At 35.0% G+C, this 18,617-nt stretch overlaps 1 protein-coding gene across 1 annotated transcript in view; it reads left to right on the top strand.

Annotated features, from left to right (window-relative positions):
• The window catches only part of KCNH7 (potassium voltage-gated channel subfamily H member 7), a 664,682-nt gene that overhangs the window by 553,512 nt on the left and 92,553 nt on the right, over window positions 1-18,617 (top strand). The window contains exon 7 of the mRNA XM_069079806.1: window positions 8,739-9,138. Within this exon, the coding sequence (XP_068935907.1) occupies window positions 8,739-9,138 (400 nt within the window). The remainder of the gene's footprint in view (window positions 1-8,738; window positions 9,139-18,617) is intronic.

The following is an 18,617-nucleotide window of genomic DNA, read 5'->3' as shown; positions in this document are numbered from 1 at the left end:
TCAAGACTGAGTTAAAATCCCTCCTTTTATAAGAAGCTTTTCTCATTTACCCTTAATGCTAGTGCCTTCCCTTGGAGATTACCTCTGTGTGTATGTATATGCACATATGTACGTATATATATATATATATATATATATACATATATATGTGTGTATTTGTATGTGTAAATTTTTGCCTATTGTCTTCCCCATTAGAATATGAGTTCCTTGAGGTCAGAAACTATTCTTACTTTGCTTTGCATCTCTAATATGTAACATAGTGCCTAGCATATAATAAGTACTTACATGTTAAGTGCAGCTAAATGGCACAGTGGAGAAAGCACTAGACTGGAGTCAGAAAATCCTGAATTTAAGTCAGAGACTTACTAGCTTTGTGACCTTGGGCAAGTCACTTAATATTTCTCAGCCTTAATTTCCTTCTCTGTAAATTGAGGATAATAATAGCACCTACCTCACAAAGTTCTTGTGAGGATCAAATCAGAAACTATTTATAAAGTACTTTACAAACCTTAAGCACTATATAAATGTGCTTTTATTATTATTAAAATAAACAAATTAATAAAACATTATTAGCTATTATTATTATTAACAAATACTTATTGATCAACTGACTTGTCAATAATGACAGAAGTGAATTTTACATATTCATGGTTGTCTTTTCCATTTTGGCTCAGTAGTGGCAAGTCTTTCCTAATTATTAATAATTAGTGCCTACTGAAGAACTCTTCACAAATATTTGCTTTACGAACAGTTTTCATGATCAACAATTAGCACACTTATTAATTTATTTATTATTAAATTATTGCTATCTCTGCTCTTTTTATTTACACTTTCTTTGCATATAGTACACATGCATTCCATCAATAAGATTTTGAAAATTCAAATACCTAACCAACCCCAATTCAGGGAAAGCTTAAGAAAAATAGATGCCAACCCATATGTACAAAAAAATGTTTATAGCAGCTCTTTTTGTGGTGGAAAATAATTGGAAATTAAGGGGGTGCCCATCAATTGGGGAATGGCTGAACAAGTTGTGGTATATGCATGTTATGGAATACTATTGTGCTATAAGAAACGAGGAGCAGACGGTCTTCATATTTACCTGGAGAGGACTATACAAACTGATGCTGAGTGAGAAGAGTAGAACCAGGAGAAATTTGTACACAATTACAGACACAACGTATGTGTGATAACCAACTTTGATAGACTGGACTCTTCTCACCAGTGCAGTGATATGTCAATTCCAAAAACTCATGATGGAGAGAAATGTGTGCATCCAGAGAAAGAACTAGAAAGAACTGAGTATATATCCAGGTGGAAGCAAAATACCTAATCTTTTTCTTTCTCTTGTTTGGTTTTATGTCCTCTTTACCATTTTTCATTCCAGCTGATACAATCCGTCTTTATAACCTGACTAATGTATAATGTGAAAGTATTTACAGATCCTATACTTGACATATGCTGACATGGGGGGGAGAAGAGGGAGAGGGACAAAATGTGAAACTTGAGGAATTGTGGAATTGAATCCTGTAAACTAAAAGGAAACAAACAAATTAATTTAAAAAAGAAAAATAGATCCCATTTATGCTGATCCTTTGCATTACAGTGATATAGTCACGCCATTGACTATGCCACAAAGAGTGATTTAGCAGTCATTAGTTCAAAAACACTATCCATATTTCCAGCTTCTCCTCAGAAGTGTCTCTACTATGTGGTTTCACTTAATTGTTGAAAGGAAACTCCTCACACAATCGAAAAACCTATATCCAATTCAAAGTACAAAACCTATTCCAAAAGCAAATTAATATGCACAAATATACCAACAAATAATTATGTATTTTTTAACTCTTTGCCATTAGTCTACATCAGTGAGATTTGAGCTAATGCTAAAATACTTAATTGCATACAACAGTAAGGAGAAAGTGAAAACTTTAGTTTTGGTTTAATTAGCATAATAATAAAATTTGTCCATTTTTCTAGTGAACCTTTGAATATTTTAATGGACAGAGAGAGAGACAGAGAGACAGAGACAGAGAGACAGAGAGACATAGAGACAGAGACAGAGAGACAGAGAGACAGAAAGACAGAGAGACAGAGAGACAGAGAGACAGAGACAGAGAGACAAAGAGAGAGAGAGACAGAGAGACAGAGAGAGAGAGGAAGGGGGGAGATCTACTACACTTTAACTGCCAAGCTTCTGTATTCTGGATTTATAGAAAGCAGTGTGGTATGGTGGAAAGAGTTCTGACTTTTGAAATCAGGTGATCCTGACCCAAATATCTTTGTGACCATGGACAAGGTCAGTTATATTCTAAGTTACTTCAGCTGTAAAATGGGTGAAATAATATGTATGCTAGCTACTTCTTAAAACTGTTATGAGGAAAGTGCTCAGTAAATTGTAAAGTGCTGTATAAATTTTAGCTATTATTACAGAAACTTTTGGTTCATATTGAGACTAGCAGTAAAAGTCTGACAAAATCTATGAAATTATAGTTGAATTACAGACCGATCTTATCTGCTTACTTCCTGGACAGGATTGTGGGTGAAGTGCTATTCTAGTGATCTTTGCCTTTAGAAGCATAGATCTATGCATGTGTGTTGTGTTGGTCCTTCATTTTCAAAGAGGACAATGACATCAGGAAAGTGATGACATGACTTGCAGTTGACTTTGATTTGAGTGAGGGAGGGCTGTGCAAGGTCACCAGCCTTGCTTTCTCCTCCAGAGCCATCTGGGTCCAGTGGCCATGTATTCATCAGGGCAATTGAAAGTGGCCCAAGATGCAATGGGAGACCCTGACCCTTTCAAGCTAAGGCCTTTTCAGGTTCTCACTTTGAGTGACGTAATGCTCACATGGTGAATAGGCCTCTTTAAGAAGTGAGTCAAGGGATGGCCCCTTTAATTTAAAATAATAATAATAATAATCAAACTAGGAGGGGAAGACCCTCAGGGTTACTGGTCAAAAGAGAAACAGTTACTACTGACATTCACTCTGAGACAGGAGGGTCCAAATATAGCCATTAAGAGCAGGGACCTATTGTGGTCCAATCCATGAGATCCAGAGTAAAATGGGTTTAAGGTTTGTGTGTACATAAATGTGTATGTATACACACACACACACACACACACACACACATATATATATATATATATATATATCCATAATTTATATATTATCCATTGGTAATCTAGCACATGGTGTTTTATTTTTATGTCAGAATACACTTATTTGCACACAAGTCTAGTTCATACAATAAAAATATTATATCAAATGCACCATTTAATTTTTCCCATAATTTTGTTTGCTACTGGGTAAATATATTAAATATATACTATTGAGTAAATATATTGCTATAGTATAAATGTATTAAAGGCAAACAGTTTTTCATCTCCACTATGAACAGAGAAAACTAAAACAACTGTGACTAAACTTAAGCCTAATGGATTTAGATCAGTCATATGAAAGAATTTCCTAACAGTAATGGCTGTTAAACATTGAAATAATTTTCCAGAAGTTATATAATTTCCTTTCTGGGAATTTTTGATCTCATAGTAGTTTTCATGGATTTTTGACATCTTTCCTGTGGGGACTGTAAAGCATATCATAAAATTATAGAGTTGGAATGGATCATCTGACCAAAGTCCTCGAATTTTACAAATGAAGAAACTGAGGCATGACTATATGAAGTCATTTGCCCTAGATCACATATGATCATGGGTATGAAATAGAAGAGTTGGGCCTAGAATGCAGTGCACCTTATACTATTTCATGCTGATGATTTTCTAAAGTCCCTGAGAGCCTCTTGATTTTTTCTATGATGGCAATGGAAAAGTAGTGTGGCTTATAAGGTTAAGCAGTGGATAAGAACTAATAAGGTATGAATTCAGTTTCTAATATTGGCACTGACTGATTTTGTTATATTGGCTATTGCTCCTTAACTGGGAAGCTACAACAAGCAACAGATTTGAAGAGTAATTTGGAATGAGATCCAAATTAAACATGAAGCATTGACTTATGCCATTTGCTACCCACTAAAAATTTTAATTTATAAATCATGAAAGGACAGGCCAGATTGCATTGGAGTTTTTAGTTCTCTTTCAGTCTTCCAGCCTTTTTCGTGCCAACCGATAGCTTAATGTTTCTATTTCCTTGTTTATAAATTAACAATAAAATCCCCCCCAAAAAAAAGCATCTGATTCCACTTTTCATCTACCTGTAGGACAAAAAAAAAGACCAAAAAACCCAAGTTTGAAATACAAAGTTTTAGGAAAAAATTTTTAATGTAGTCATAGAATTTGTTACACAGATTTTTGTGCATTATAGTTCATTGAGTATTTGAAAGTAGAGGGTACTGGCAAATTCTTGGGCATAATTTCTGTCTCATAAATGGGATTTACTCAACTTGGTTTAGAACATATTTAGTTTTCATTTAGGAATCAATTTTCAGTCCTACCATCTCTAGATAGAGAGGTGATGCAGTATAATAGAAGGAGGCATTTGGTCTAGAATTAGACCTGGTTCAAGTCCTCCTCTTAGCACATGTTCCATATGTAACCATGGGCAAACCCTTTAACCTCTCGATACCCCCAGGAAATTTTCTAAGATTACAAATTATAGGCATCTGTATCAATGGAGAGAATGCCTACAAAGAGAATAGGTATCCCCTTAAGGTACTAGGTTCCCATTAATTCAGGGGTTCTTAACCTGGAGTTTGTCAACTTTAAAAATATTTTGTATAATTATATTTCAATATAATTGGTTTCCTTTGGAGTTAAATGTATTAGATTTTAATCATTTACAAACATTATTCTGAGAAAGGGTATATATTATTCATAGGACTTCTAGAAGGGTCCATGACACTAAAAAGATTAAATGCAAAGGCTAATAAGCTAAATGAAGAGGTGATAAAGCAAAGGATAGATCATCACTTATGAAGACACTCAAGATGAGAACTAAGAGAGGTTAGACTAAGTGAACTCCAAATTAGCTTACGGTTCTGAGATTATTCTATCACAAAAATTCTCTCTCAAAGATAAAGAGTTATCTGTGATTTTAGAAGACATGGACTGCTTGTATTTAAAGCTGTTGGAATTAGAATTCACACACTATTTGGAAATTTGACATAATTGAATACCTAGAAGAATAGATATTTCACAGAAGAAGCCAATTCTGACAAAATGCCTTAAAATAAAACTCTTAACTAAGTGTCCTTTAAGTCCCTGGCATTCTGTCATGAAAAGTTTAAAATCTCATTCAATCATTTAAGAGAAATCATTAGTTCCAACATGTTTGAGATGCTCAAAATTATATGTGGAGTTTGGGAATTGTCCATATTCATTATATCATTTTTTACACAACTCAAAAGATTAAAAAGGTATCTTTTGTTTGGTGCTGTTCCACTGCCCAAACATTCACTTCTTGATATATTCTGCCATTTCAACAATCCATTTCCTTGATTTCCCCAAATACTTAAACTATTACTTTCTACTGTGCCATATAATCCTTACAGGAGGATATCTATTGACAAGGATCAACTACAGTAACTATAGCCAGGAACTATGACTTATCCCTTCTAGGGGCTTAATGAATATGTGCTAATTCTAATTCAAAGTAAAAAATCAACAGTTGGATAAATTTTTATTAAGTGCCTATTGTGTACAAGACCAAATGCTTAGGATCTAACAATAGGAAACAGTTCTTTCAATCAAGGAGCTTACAACCTAATAGTGGGTAAATATAGATTATGCTAGAAGACAAAATTACAATAATTGCAAAGAAGACATTCAAAGTTTCATGACAAAATTGTCAGTGAAATATCATTCATACCTGGGGAGGTAGGAATGGAGGAGTTGGCACCTAAATTGAGTCTTGAAAGGAGGGAAAGAATACCTAAAAGATAATTCTTCATTTCTAGTAAGTAGTTTCTCTCTCAATTAGATATGGGTCACTATATAGTTTGATTTAAAAATAATTTTCCTAAATGAAAATTACAAATACAGAAGACCCATAGTACAACACAACTGGTTACTATATAAATTTGAAAACAAAACTTTCTTCAGCAAAAGCCTGATAGCATATGATTAATCTGAGAGGAAGGTGTTAATTCCATCCTTTAAAATCAAGCAAATATAAATGGGTTCTACCATTTTGAGCAAGATAATGTTCACCAATAAAGTTGGATGAAGCTTCAAAAAAATGTCCAGGGCAAACTTTGAAAGCTGTTAGTTGGTTTTCCCTGGATATTCATTTTCCAAAAGTGTCTACTGGAAGAGACACAGTTAAGTGGTTAGAATGATGAGGCTGGGATCTGAGAATTCAAGTTCTTCCCTTATTATCCCTCTGAGGTTTTTAGATAATCACTTAACCCTCATCTGTAAACTGGGGCAATAAGCCTCCAGTCTTTGCCAGAGTGTTAAGAGAATTAAGTATTAAAAGCCACTGAAGATAAAAAGTACTATTTTAACCCAAAATGTCATCTATAATATAAAAATAATTATCTTTTGGTGATACCATGGTACACTACCGTGATTAAGAAAGAATGCTCAGGTGTGTTGGTATCAACAGGGTAAAAATAGATATGTTAGAGTCATTTTTTACCTTGTCAGAGGAGTATAAGTAATTGTTTGGGCACATATTACTGAACCATAAGAGAATGTCTTTGATTGTTGAAGTCAATATTTATTCATCCTTATAATTCAACAGAGACCTAGACCAATTGCTTAGTAATGGTTTCAGAGTAAACTCTGAAACTCTGGTTGGTTATACATAATCATTTTCTATTAATAATAAAAATTATGTGTAGATATATGGCCCAACACCATATCCCTCCCACTTCCATATTCACCTTACTTTATTTGCAATGTTTATCATGTCAATTTGCATGTTTAATGCACTTGATGACATCTAGGGTTTCATGATTATTTCTTTTAATTTATGAATAACATTAGAACAGGCCAATGACACTGTGTGATTTGTTATTATTATTATTGTTGCCCACTCAAGAGACTTTTTTCATTTGTAAATGAAGAATCTTTTTAGTGTTACCATCTTTGTAGCTGTGAGAGTTGTTTTTACCCAGTCACCTCGGTATGTTATGAAAAAACACTTCATATTTGTTGTGAAGAATTTCCTTTAAATAACTGCTTGCCTAGTGTTTTTCAAATTTTTATTTTATTTATTTTTAGGTCAATATAGCAGTTTGCCCCCAAGCTACTATATGGATATAGCAGCTTCAAATAACAAATCTCAAATATTTCTCCAGTTATAAAACAAATAAATGGGCCACAGTACAAGTAGGGGGGAATACTCAAAATAAAAGCAGAAGAGAACTGGTGAGTGAGCCAGGGAAATTCCTGCTGCCAACATGATAAACAGTATGTGTAGCCAGTTCAAATCTCTGCCTTTCAAAGTCTCTGGTGGTTTGTGCACGGGGCTAGAAGGCAGGTGTTACTTCTTACACAAGTATAGCCTTAAGGGGAAAAGTTAGACAAATTGGAAGATACATTACTCCTTTCCAGAACTCACAGGTTCTATTTTATTTCAGAATCCATACCTTACTAAATGAAATGCCCAGGGGATGAAAGTGAAAATGCACCTTCTAGCAAGAGGAAGTAGGCCAATTCTACCTCAGTCTCTCCTTTCATACACTGAGAAGTCCTTATTAAAAATTTCTCCTTCCCAACTCTTCTCTCTCCTTCTCTCTACCTTGCCTCCCATCTTTATCCCATAGTATCTGACACAATGAACATATCAGAGTAATAAAAATCAGAATTCCTGGAAGCACACTTCTCCAAACTTTCTGCATTTCCTTAAAGAAGAAAATTGCTATGTGCCAACTAAAACGAGTACACCTCTACTGCAGTAGACTGTCAGAGAGAATCCTAAAGAGGAGACTCTACTTTCTTTGCCCAATATGGTGCTAGAGTACCCAAAGATAACACCCGATGAAATGTATTTTTAGCCTTTCTTTTAATAGAAAGATTTTTCTTTGAACTAGGAGGTGTTTGTTGCTTTTTTAAAGGTTGTAAAAAGATAACTTTTAATGTTTGCATTCAACTTTACATTCTGTTTTAATGTGGTGATTATTATTCTTAATTCATTTGGAGGTATTCCATGAAATAAGTATTCGCGGTAGTATAAAGATAAAATGACTCAGTAATCGATTGGTAACTACCATGTAACAATCAAATGATTACATACCCTGTGGATTATAGAGTCCTTATAATTGACGTTGTTTAGGAAATCTAAGAAACGAATATATAATTTGTAGTTATCAGATTTCAAAGCCAAATACCCACTTAAGTATCCTGTCTTACCATTAGATACTGGTCAATAATAATCATATTATTAGAGATACATAGTTATCTGTGACACCTAGAAGCTGAAGTGTTAAACTACCACTGTAATATTGTTTAACTCTCATATGAAGATACAGGTTCACCCACCCAATAGATTCCTAATTTAGGTCTAAAGTCTATCAATTAAGCATAGTATCTAATATAACCGGTTCTTAGAGTGTCCTTTCCTTGCTATGCAGTGAATTGTCTCTTTGCAACCTATCTCACAAAGCGGTGGTTCAGGATCTTATTAAAGAAATGAAATGAATATTTAATTAAAACTCACTGTAATAATTTGATCTTTCACTTGAAAGCATTTTTTTTTTAACTTGGATTTACCATTTGGGAACATGCCTCCTCCTGAGTAGTAACACTTTCTGATGTTGCGTATTTGTTTCTGCAGACCACAACACTAATTGGCCTTTTGAAGACAGCTAGGCTTCTGCGATTGGTGAGAGTGGCACGGAAATTGGACCGATATTCTGAATATGGTGCTGCTGTTCTCATGCTTCTCATGTGCATATTTGCGCTAATTGCACATTGGCTGGCTTGCATTTGGTATGCCATTGGCAATGTAGAAAGGCCTTACCTGATTGACAAAATTGGATGGTTGGATACCTTAGGACAACAAATTGGAAAACGTTACAATCAAAGTGATGCAAGCTCTGGACCATCCATTAAAGACAAATATGTTACAGCACTTTACTTTACCTTCAGCAGTTTAACAAGTGTAGGATTCGGGAATGTGTCTCCTAACACCAATTCGGAGAAAATCTTTTCCATTTGTGTCATGTTGATTGGCTGTAAGTAAAACTTCTGTCTGGTTACCAAATAGAATGAATATATTAATAATTCTAGGATAAGTTTGTTGTGGATAAAGGGGGGGGAAGGTAAGTGAGGAAAATTGTGGGCATAATGGAACATTATCAGATGTTTTGTTCTATGGGATCTGGTTTATTCCAAAGCAGATGCTATAAAAGCAATAAAAGGTTATTAGGACCTAAGCATGCCGCCAGAATGAAGTTGCAATTACATTACTCTTAGGATTCTAGGATGGAATAGTTTTAAATGCTGTTCTTTATTACTGCTAGAGACTTTTTTTCAGGAAGTATTTCCTTCTCAGGTAGAGGCTTGTTTGAATGCAAAAGACAATTTCATGATTCCATTTTTGCAGAGGTGTAAGGCTTTTTCCTTAGGCACTGAATGATGGGTCATCTACTTATGCCATTGCACTAAAAGTTAGGAATGGAGGAAAGTGGGGACAACCATAGTTGCAGTGAGCTAATATGATGGCGAACAGTTTCAAACCACTTTAGCATCCTTTGAGGTGAAAAATCCTATGAGTTCACATTTCAGAAACACTAAAGGAATCATGTTACTACAAGACAATAGTTTAAAAATATCAACTTTGATTGACAACTAAATTCAAATACTTGACTTTCAATTTTTTAAATATTGAATTTTGAAAAGTGCTTCTATAAATCCAATTTATTCTAAATGTGTTTTCCCCAGTTTGTTGACCAATTTATTTAAGATACATTTCATATATGAATATATGTGTTTTAAACCCCGAACATCCAGATATTTGCATAATAAATAAAATTGCCTTTAAATAACTATTAATCCTGCTCCCAAAGCCAAGCAAAGGCTTGACTTTAAGCACAGATTTTGCATTGCATTCTAAAGAGTAATGAGCATAGGCTTACTGGATGAAGTAAAAATGTCATTCCTAAAGAAGTGGTTCCTCTCACAGGAAACTTTCTTTCCCCCAATCCTATGAAGTATATCAATAAACAGAAGTTTATGCCAGTTACTAATTGAAATGGCTTTTGTAAAATACACACATAATACCCACAGATGGTTGGAGAGAACAAGGAGTTTGTCTTTAACCAGTTCCCTGCCTTATAAAGAAATTCCAAAGGGACAAACTGTTGAATTAGAGACCAAATTTTTCTAAAATAAAGATATACAAAATATAAGGTACTAGAATTCATCCTCTCCATAATCATACAAAGTAGAGTTATCAAGGGAATACAAACATTAATCAGATCAGTATTAACAAAGAACAGGATGTGTTTATTTATTCAAAGTACTATAAAAAACAATTGTTAAACATAATTTCTTTACATTTTGACTTTCTTGAAGTATGTATCCCTGTCTTTCCTCTAAATATTTGCCCTTGCTTCAGACCATCAAAGAGTAATAGGAGCGGCTTAACATTTTAAAGGCGTTAGTATAAATAGAAAAGCAAAAAAAAAAATTGGGGGGTGGCTAGGTGGCGCAATGAATAGAGCACCGGCCCTGGAGTTAGGAGGACCTGAGTTCAAATCCGGCCTCAGACACTTGACACACTTACTAGCTGTGTGACTTTGGACAAGTCACTTAACCCCAAATGTCCTCTTAAAAAAAAAGAAAATAAAAAAAATAAAGTCAATGAGCTATGTTTGGGGCAGACCAACCAACCAAGAGTTGTTTTCCTCTTTAAAAACTATCACTTAGATCAGAAAAAAATATTGAGGATTAGGGGGTTAGCCAAGTGATGGTGGTGATGGTTATGATGATGATGATAATGATCAGGATAATGAAATTTATATAGTGCTTACTGTGTGCCAGACACTGTGCTAAGCACTTTAGAAACATTCTCTCCTTTGAACTTCATAACAACCCTAGTACAGAGAAGCTATTACTATCTCCATTTTACAGTTCAGAATACTAAGGCAAACAGAGTTTAAGTTACTTGCCCAGGATCACACAATTAGTAAAAGTCTAAAGCCAAATTTGAACTCAAACCTTCTTGACTCTAGGCCCAGCATCCTATCTACTTTGCCACTTAGCTTTCTTGATAAATAATTGCCTCAATAATAAATTATGTTTGTCATACATTTTTTTTTAATCAGGCAAATTGTTGGGGCTTTCTAAACACTTTTGAAGATCTGAGCTCCCTACTGTTTAGGATCATCTAAAGACTGGAAAAGAGAAATCCCAGGAGAGGAAATTCCTTTTGTCAGTGCAGACCAGCACCTTCTCTGCAATTTATTACTTTAGAGAATTCCCTAGAGGACTAAGTGAAGTGATTTATCCAGTTTCCAATAGCCAGTATGAGCCAGAGGTGAAACTTGACCTCAGGTCTTCCTGGCTCTCAGGCATTCTCTATCTACTAAGGCATGCTGCCTCTCTCCTCAACCCTTATTAATGATAAATAAACAAAACTTTAGAATAAGTAGATACTTGATATTACTTTTCCCCTAACAAATCTCCCTGCCTATACTCTCTACCAAATCTAATCCATTCTAACACTCTGATCATGTTACTCCTCTGACCAAAAATCTTTAGTGATTCCCCACTTTCTATTAAATTAGGTCAAAACTTTTTTTCTATCATTCAATGCCTTCTGCAATATAGCGCCAGACTACTTTTCCAAGATTATTTTAAAATAATCTCTTTCATATAGTCTATTCTTAAGCCAAACTGGATTGTTCACTATAACTCTTTGCTTTCTGGCTAGCACTCTCTGTCAAATTGTTTCTTATGCCTAGATTCCCCCATTTCCTCCTGTTGAAATCTAAATCATCCTTAAAAGTCCAGTCCAAATGATAAGTCTTCAATGAGGCCTTCCCTATTCCATTCCTTCATTTCAACTGGGAAATCTAATCTCTTTGAACTCTCATAGCACTTCGTAATCCTCATAAGCCTACAATATTCTATTTTGTTTTATAGTTATTGGTATTTTCTTTCCCCTACTGGGTTGTAAACTGCTTTCAAGGACAATGATTTGTCTGGCTTATTTTTATATCCCCTTTGATGCTTAGCATGCATTTAATAAACATTTTGCAAAGTGCTTTGCTTTTCTCCAGCTAAATATTCCAGTGGATCTGTAAACTTATCAATGTGAGTATTGCTTCCAACAATGAAGAAATAAATCATCTATATCACCTCATCCCATGTGACTCTTATATATTAGCCCTCCTATATATACTCCATGATCACTCCACTGAAATTCTCTCTAGCTCTCTTGATATTACATAGGTACCAGTGCAGCACATGGGCAGTTCATTTGTAACCTTGACTCTTACTATATTATATAGATGGCCCACCTCCTTTTCCAGTCATACATCCCTTTGGTGATATATATTACTCTGTTTTTTGCTTGCAATTCACTGTTGATAATAATCTTCAGTATAGTTGTACACACCAATGCCTTTGACTAAGCTGCAATTTTGATTCCATAAATATTCCAATATTCTATTATCAGTTGCCTTCACCAACAGAATATTGATATTAAAAAAATATGAGCATTTGTTTCAGGAAGAGGCTTGCAGTCATTAAAAACTGCATGGAATTTTCTAAACACAGTCCAGCCCACTGTCTACATCTTATTTAGTTCTAGGCCTCGTTCATTATTCTTTTATATTATCTAACCTATATATGTGTCTAATCAACTCTACAAGCAACAAATCTAACTGAATTACATTTTTCATCCACTTAGTTTTTCCTATTTGATTAGTTAGTCCAGTCTCTTTTGAATGATTATGATCCTCAGTTAGGAGATTTTGCAGTGTTCCAGGGCTTGATTGCATTAGCACAATGGCATCCACTAACAGTAGCATCTGGAAAGTTTGACCAGATGATCAGGGAATCTCCCAATTAGATACTCCTCTGAACATATTCCATGACAAAAGCATCATTGTATGGTATACATTTCTTTGTTTTATGCCTCAATTGCTACTAATAATCAAACTATCACCAGTTATTTATGTTGTTGCATATATCAAGGAATCTTTTGTGGTCTTTTCTAACATAAGCAAAAAAGATAACTTATTAAGGAGGCTTTAATCCTGAATTTTTTTCTACCAAGTCAATTTTTTCCAACAAATAAAAACAGTGAAATCTTATATTCTCTATATACTCTTCTGTCAATTATATGACTGTAAAGCTAGTCTACTCTAAAATATGGTTTGTAACAACCTGTGTATTCCATTCCCACATTCTATTCAAGGGTGCCCATGAAACGTATGTAAATTATTCTCATATTTTGTATAGATGAGGAAATAGGCCCATGAATTAGTAGTAACTGCTAATTCCTTGATCAAATCTTTCCAATAATAATAACATCTATAGTTTCTCCCCCAAAATTGACCAGTTTTTTTTCCCTCCTTTAGATAATTAGGAAAGTCATTCCTTCAATTCCTTCAACATTGTATTTATTCCTTTCTGTGTACTTAGTCTGATCTTGCTGCCCTTCTTGGTTTTTGTTTCTTTGGCATTTAATGGAATTAAATTTCACTTCTTCATGTACCACTTTGGTGACCATAACAGAGTCCAAATATAGTGGATCACAGGCTCATAGGATGTAGAGTTGGAGGAGATTTTGAGGTCATCTAAGCTAACCCTTCATTTGCAGATGAGGAAACTGAGGCCCACAGATGATGTGACTTCCTAAAGTCATACAAGTAGAGATAGAGCTGGTATTCAAATTTAATTCCTATGTTTCTAAATCTAAAGTTCACTGCTATTATTAAAAAAAAACTTCCAGCTTCTATGGGAGGTTTTAGGAGAAGAGAAAAGAACTAGAACCAAATGAGTAGGAAAAAAATTATGCAAGTGATTTTGAGGGATTTAGACCCTTGTGGAAAAGGCCAGAGACTGAATCTGAGCAGAAGTCTGGATCAATTTAGGAAGAAGCTTCATGAGAACAACTTAAGCTGAAGGAGGAGAAGAACTCAATATAAAACAAGGCTCATTCTGAAAGAAATAAAAAAAAAGATTGAATAGCGAAAGCATGAAGAGAAGGATTCAAGAGGGAAGAGCAAGGTAAGGTAAATAAGTGTAAGGGTTCCATGAGCTACAGCTGATCACAGAATCTAAAGTTTCAAACCAACAATCCATCTAATAAAAAAAAATTCATATACTCCCAGGTAAAAGAAGTTCTCAAGGCAGTTAAAGAGAAGTTAAAGTAATAGCTCCTTGCAAGGAAATATGTCCTCAGATGTAAGCAGTTCATGAAAATGAAAGCAAGTAAAAGCCTTCAGCAAAGAAATTAATAGCAGTTGTCAATGAGAAACTGCATTTATATTCTTCTTGCCTAAAGGACGCACAGTTAAATCTCAGATCAATCCATCTGGAGGCAAAGTCACAATTCAAGCTTCCCCAAGACTACATGATAGATTTTTGCTCACAATATTCCTAACTGGTGTCATGAGGGGGGGAAAGTGTTAACTCATGCATCCCCAATTCCACTAGTACCCTGACCCACAAAAATCAGAAAAGGTAAATAAAACAAATAGGTGAATTGGTAAGCAAAACAATTATGGAATACAAAGCTAATTAGAGAAGGAGAAAAAAAGTTACAGATATAGTTGTCTAAGTATTGTTGAGGGGAAGGAAAGCAAGTTACTTTGGCTGTCAAGTTAGTGGTGCCAAGGCTATAGAAATATTAAGGAGGTATTTAGAAAGAGATACACTCATAAGCAATTCGAAAAACAAGGTCCAGAATCTAAATCAGAATGGAAAGTAGGCAGAATTATATAGTTCCTTGCATTTTCAGTGGAACATTTTAATTTCTGCCACTGTTGCAAGTAACTGTTGTGTTCAAAATATAGATTGGTTTCCATCCCAGAAGAGAAAGTGAAGGGGCTCAAGGAATCCCTCTCACGCTCTAAGTAATCAAGGATAATGAAATATTCCTAAAAAGAAATCTGAAGTAAGGCTACAATGGGAGAAAAAAGATATTAAGTGACTGAGGACAAATCTGACTTCTGTCAGGAAGTTAAAGAAAATCTTGGAAGAATGTCATCCAGAGGACAAAAGGAAGACAAACACAATTATACATTTGGAACTTTCAAAAAAAATCCCTCTAATTTGAGACTTTCTGAAGAGGAAGGAGCTGCCTCCTCTGAAGAAACAGCAGCTGCTTGGCCTCCAAAGACTGACAAAGTAGAAACACAGAAGCTATCAAGTAAGGGATCATCCAATAAGTGTCAGAAGAAGAGAAACAGGAATGGTAGTTGGTAAATTCCTCTTCAGAGATGCTGTAGTTATTTGAAGACTTGGGAACAATAATAGAAAAGATATATTATCTTCCTTGGTCACATACCCAAGATGTAACAAAGATCCTCCTATCAAAACAGTTCTCATGATTCATGTGGACACAAACAATACTGCCAGAAAGGAACCTACAAAGCATTACCATAGATTATAAAGTCTTGGCCAAAAAACTGAAGATCAAAATAGCTCATATTATATTTCTCTCCCTGTTTCTTATTGAAGGTAAGGAAGGGGAAAGAAAAAATTGAAATTGGGAAAGAACAGCTAGCAACTAAGATGGAATCTGAGAACAGGATTTGAATTTCCAAACCTTGACTTTAACCTGTTCAGTAATGATAGGTTCCCTATCAGGATGGAATTTACTTAACAAAGACTGGGAAGTATGAATTTACTTGATATCTTGCAAATTTAATTAGGAAGTGTTTAAACTAAAAAGTTTGAAAGAAAGAGACAACAGGCTAGGCATATTAATTAAAACAGATACCACAGGGGCTGCTAGGGGGTGCAGTGAGTAGAGTACCAGCCCTGGAGTCAGGAGGACCTGAGTTCAAATCCGGCCTCACACACTTGACACAATTACTAGCCGTGTGACTTTGGGCAAGTCACTTAACCCCAATTGCCCTCCAAAAACAAACAAACAAAAAAACCCCCAGATACCACAGACCAAAGGAAAAGTAATAGTTGAGGCACCCATCATTTCACAAAAGTCTAAGAAAGGAACCAGTGGTAAAGTAATTTCTATATACAGGTACCCAAAGTTTAGGTAACAAGAAACATAAAATACAGATCCTAACATGAAGAGATAAATTTGACTAAGCGGGTGACACTGAGGCTTGAAGAAATTCAATGGATTACTGGAATATGACTCTGAGTAGATATGCTTTATTAAAAAAAAAACAGGATGGGTAAAAAGTGATAATGGTGGGAGTGGGTTGAGGAATAGCATACTGAAATACTCGTGAGGAAATGCAAGAACCAGCGTGAAGAATCATGGTCAAAAGTATTTGGGTAAAACTTAATGGAAGAAAAAATAAATTATTTTATTATTGATGTATACTATAAGTGTCTTAGGAAAAGGAAACAGAAGAAGAGTGTGGGAAATGGATCACAGGCCTAGTACGAAGTCATGATATAATAGCGGTAAGGGTAGAGAGAGGTCTTCAATGCTCATGATCTCCTGGGATTTCCTCTGTCAAAAGGATAGTAACTCAGAGCTTCTTAACTTACCTTATGGATAATTTCATCCTTTCCTAATGGAGGAAAACTCTGTTTTGGATCTGATTTCTAACAGGACAAAGACATTTCTGGGGTAGAAATGGCAGGAACTTTGGTGAGTAGTAAGGAGAGAAGAGAATAACTGCTCCCTCCTAGAGCTTGTGATTTAAGAAGGAGACAGAAGCTGGACGTGGACTTTATTCTAGTTGTTGAGATCAAAGGATTTAGGGATCCCATGGGCTAAAATTCTGCATGGAAATTTATTCCAAAAGGAATCCATAGAGAATCCAATGACCAACTTAGCTTTTTTTTTTCCAAGATACATATAGAAAGTGGAAAGAAGTACATATAATGGGAAAGAATACCCCCCAAAAAGAGGGATTGTCAATAATATATAAAAACTCCTGAGTGCTAAACATTAGAAAAAGCTAGGGATGGTTTTGAAAAGTCAAGAACAAAAAAATGGGTCGTTTAATATATATTTGGCCAAGGAGGAGAATCAATGAAAGGAAAAGACCAATGCTTAAAGTAGATGAAACAATGATAACTGACAAATTCTAAAATGAATCATTAAAAAGATAGTGATTAGAAGTGGAGTGATGGGGTACTTGAGTGCTTATGCTTTGGACCCCAGTTCCAAGATTACATGTCTCCTTAGCCTCAAAACAGTATCCCTGATAGTTTTCTCTCCAGTCCAAGGACACTATGCCTAACAGTAACTCATGAGTGGGCCCCAGTGAAACAACCTATCATTCCCAATACAAGAAAAGTTGACCTCTGAAGAAATTCTATTGTAAAAACAGAACTATCTTGTAAACATAGAATTATCATGTATTGATTCCCAAAGTTATCATATTCAATCCAGAGGTCAAGATATAGATATCAACTCTCAAAGCTATCTTGCTATGGACATAACAGACCAAAAATACCCTCCTGAGAAACCCCTTCCTCTGGTTTCCAGTAGTGAATGGCACATGTGACCAGGGTGGTAAATTATCACCTAATTAGCATATCTGTCAGATAATCCATTACTTTTCCTATATAAGCTTTAGCATCATTCCTGTTAAGTTACAAGTTCCTTAAGAGGAAGGCAAGTTCCTTTGCCACCTTGACTTAAAAAAATGCTTGAGTCCATCAATTCGTTCCAGACAACCCTGTCCAGTACTCTAATTTTTGGGGGTCCCTGAACCCCTTAAGCTGCATCATTTCTTTGGTGCAAAGAGTCAGTATGCTTTCATCAAGAACAGGTAATGCTAACTTTATATCCTTCTTTGAGGGTTTGTTAACCCTCAAATATATACCATATCAGAGAAATAGCAAGAAAAAATTTGTCAAATTTGGGGGGAGAAAATTAGCAGTAGTAGTTAAAGGGTAAATTGAAAACTAGTTGAATGGAAGAACCAAAAGAGTAGTTTCTAATGGTAATATATGAGCTTAGGAGAAGGTCTCCAATGGAGTGCTCTGGGGATCTTGGCTTAGCCCTGTGGAAAAAGTTGTAGGTGGGATGCTTATCAAATCTGCAGATAACATAAATCTTGGAGGAATAGCTAAAACACAATTACAGAGTCAAAATCCCATTTCTACCTTCCAATATTGACTGGCAAGAGTACTGAGCTAAGTCTAATAAGATTATAATAAATAGGGATAAATGTAAATCCATAAGCTTTGGTTCAAAAACTCAGCTTCATAGGTGCAAAATGCGAGAAACAATGTACAAGAGCTGTTTAACTGAAAAACATCTGGGGATTTATGGACTGAAAGCTCAATAGAGCTCAGCATTGTGATGTGGCTCCATTTAATAAAACTAATTTAATCTTGAGTCAAATTTTTAAAAATGTAACTTCCAGGAATAAGATAGTAATTGTTCAAATACACTTCTGCCTGGTTAGAACACCTCTTGAATATTATGTTCAGTTCCAGGCACCAAATCACCAAAATTAGGTAAAATGTTGACAAAATAAAGATCATCCAAAGGAGAGCAACCATGATAGTGAAGGGCCTTGAGTCTTTGTCATAATAGAAT

The sequence above is a fragment of the Petaurus breviceps genome, unplaced genomic scaffold, assembly GCF_028583685.1.
Source record: "Petaurus breviceps papuanus isolate PSGF00001 unplaced genomic scaffold, PetGlider_PUasm1.0 91133, whole genome shotgun sequence".
Classification (NCBI taxonomy): domain Eukaryota; kingdom Metazoa; phylum Chordata; class Mammalia; order Diprotodontia; family Petauridae; genus Petaurus; species Petaurus breviceps.
Note: the sequence above shows the minus strand (reverse complement) of the source record. Positions and strands in the feature narration are given on the sequence as shown.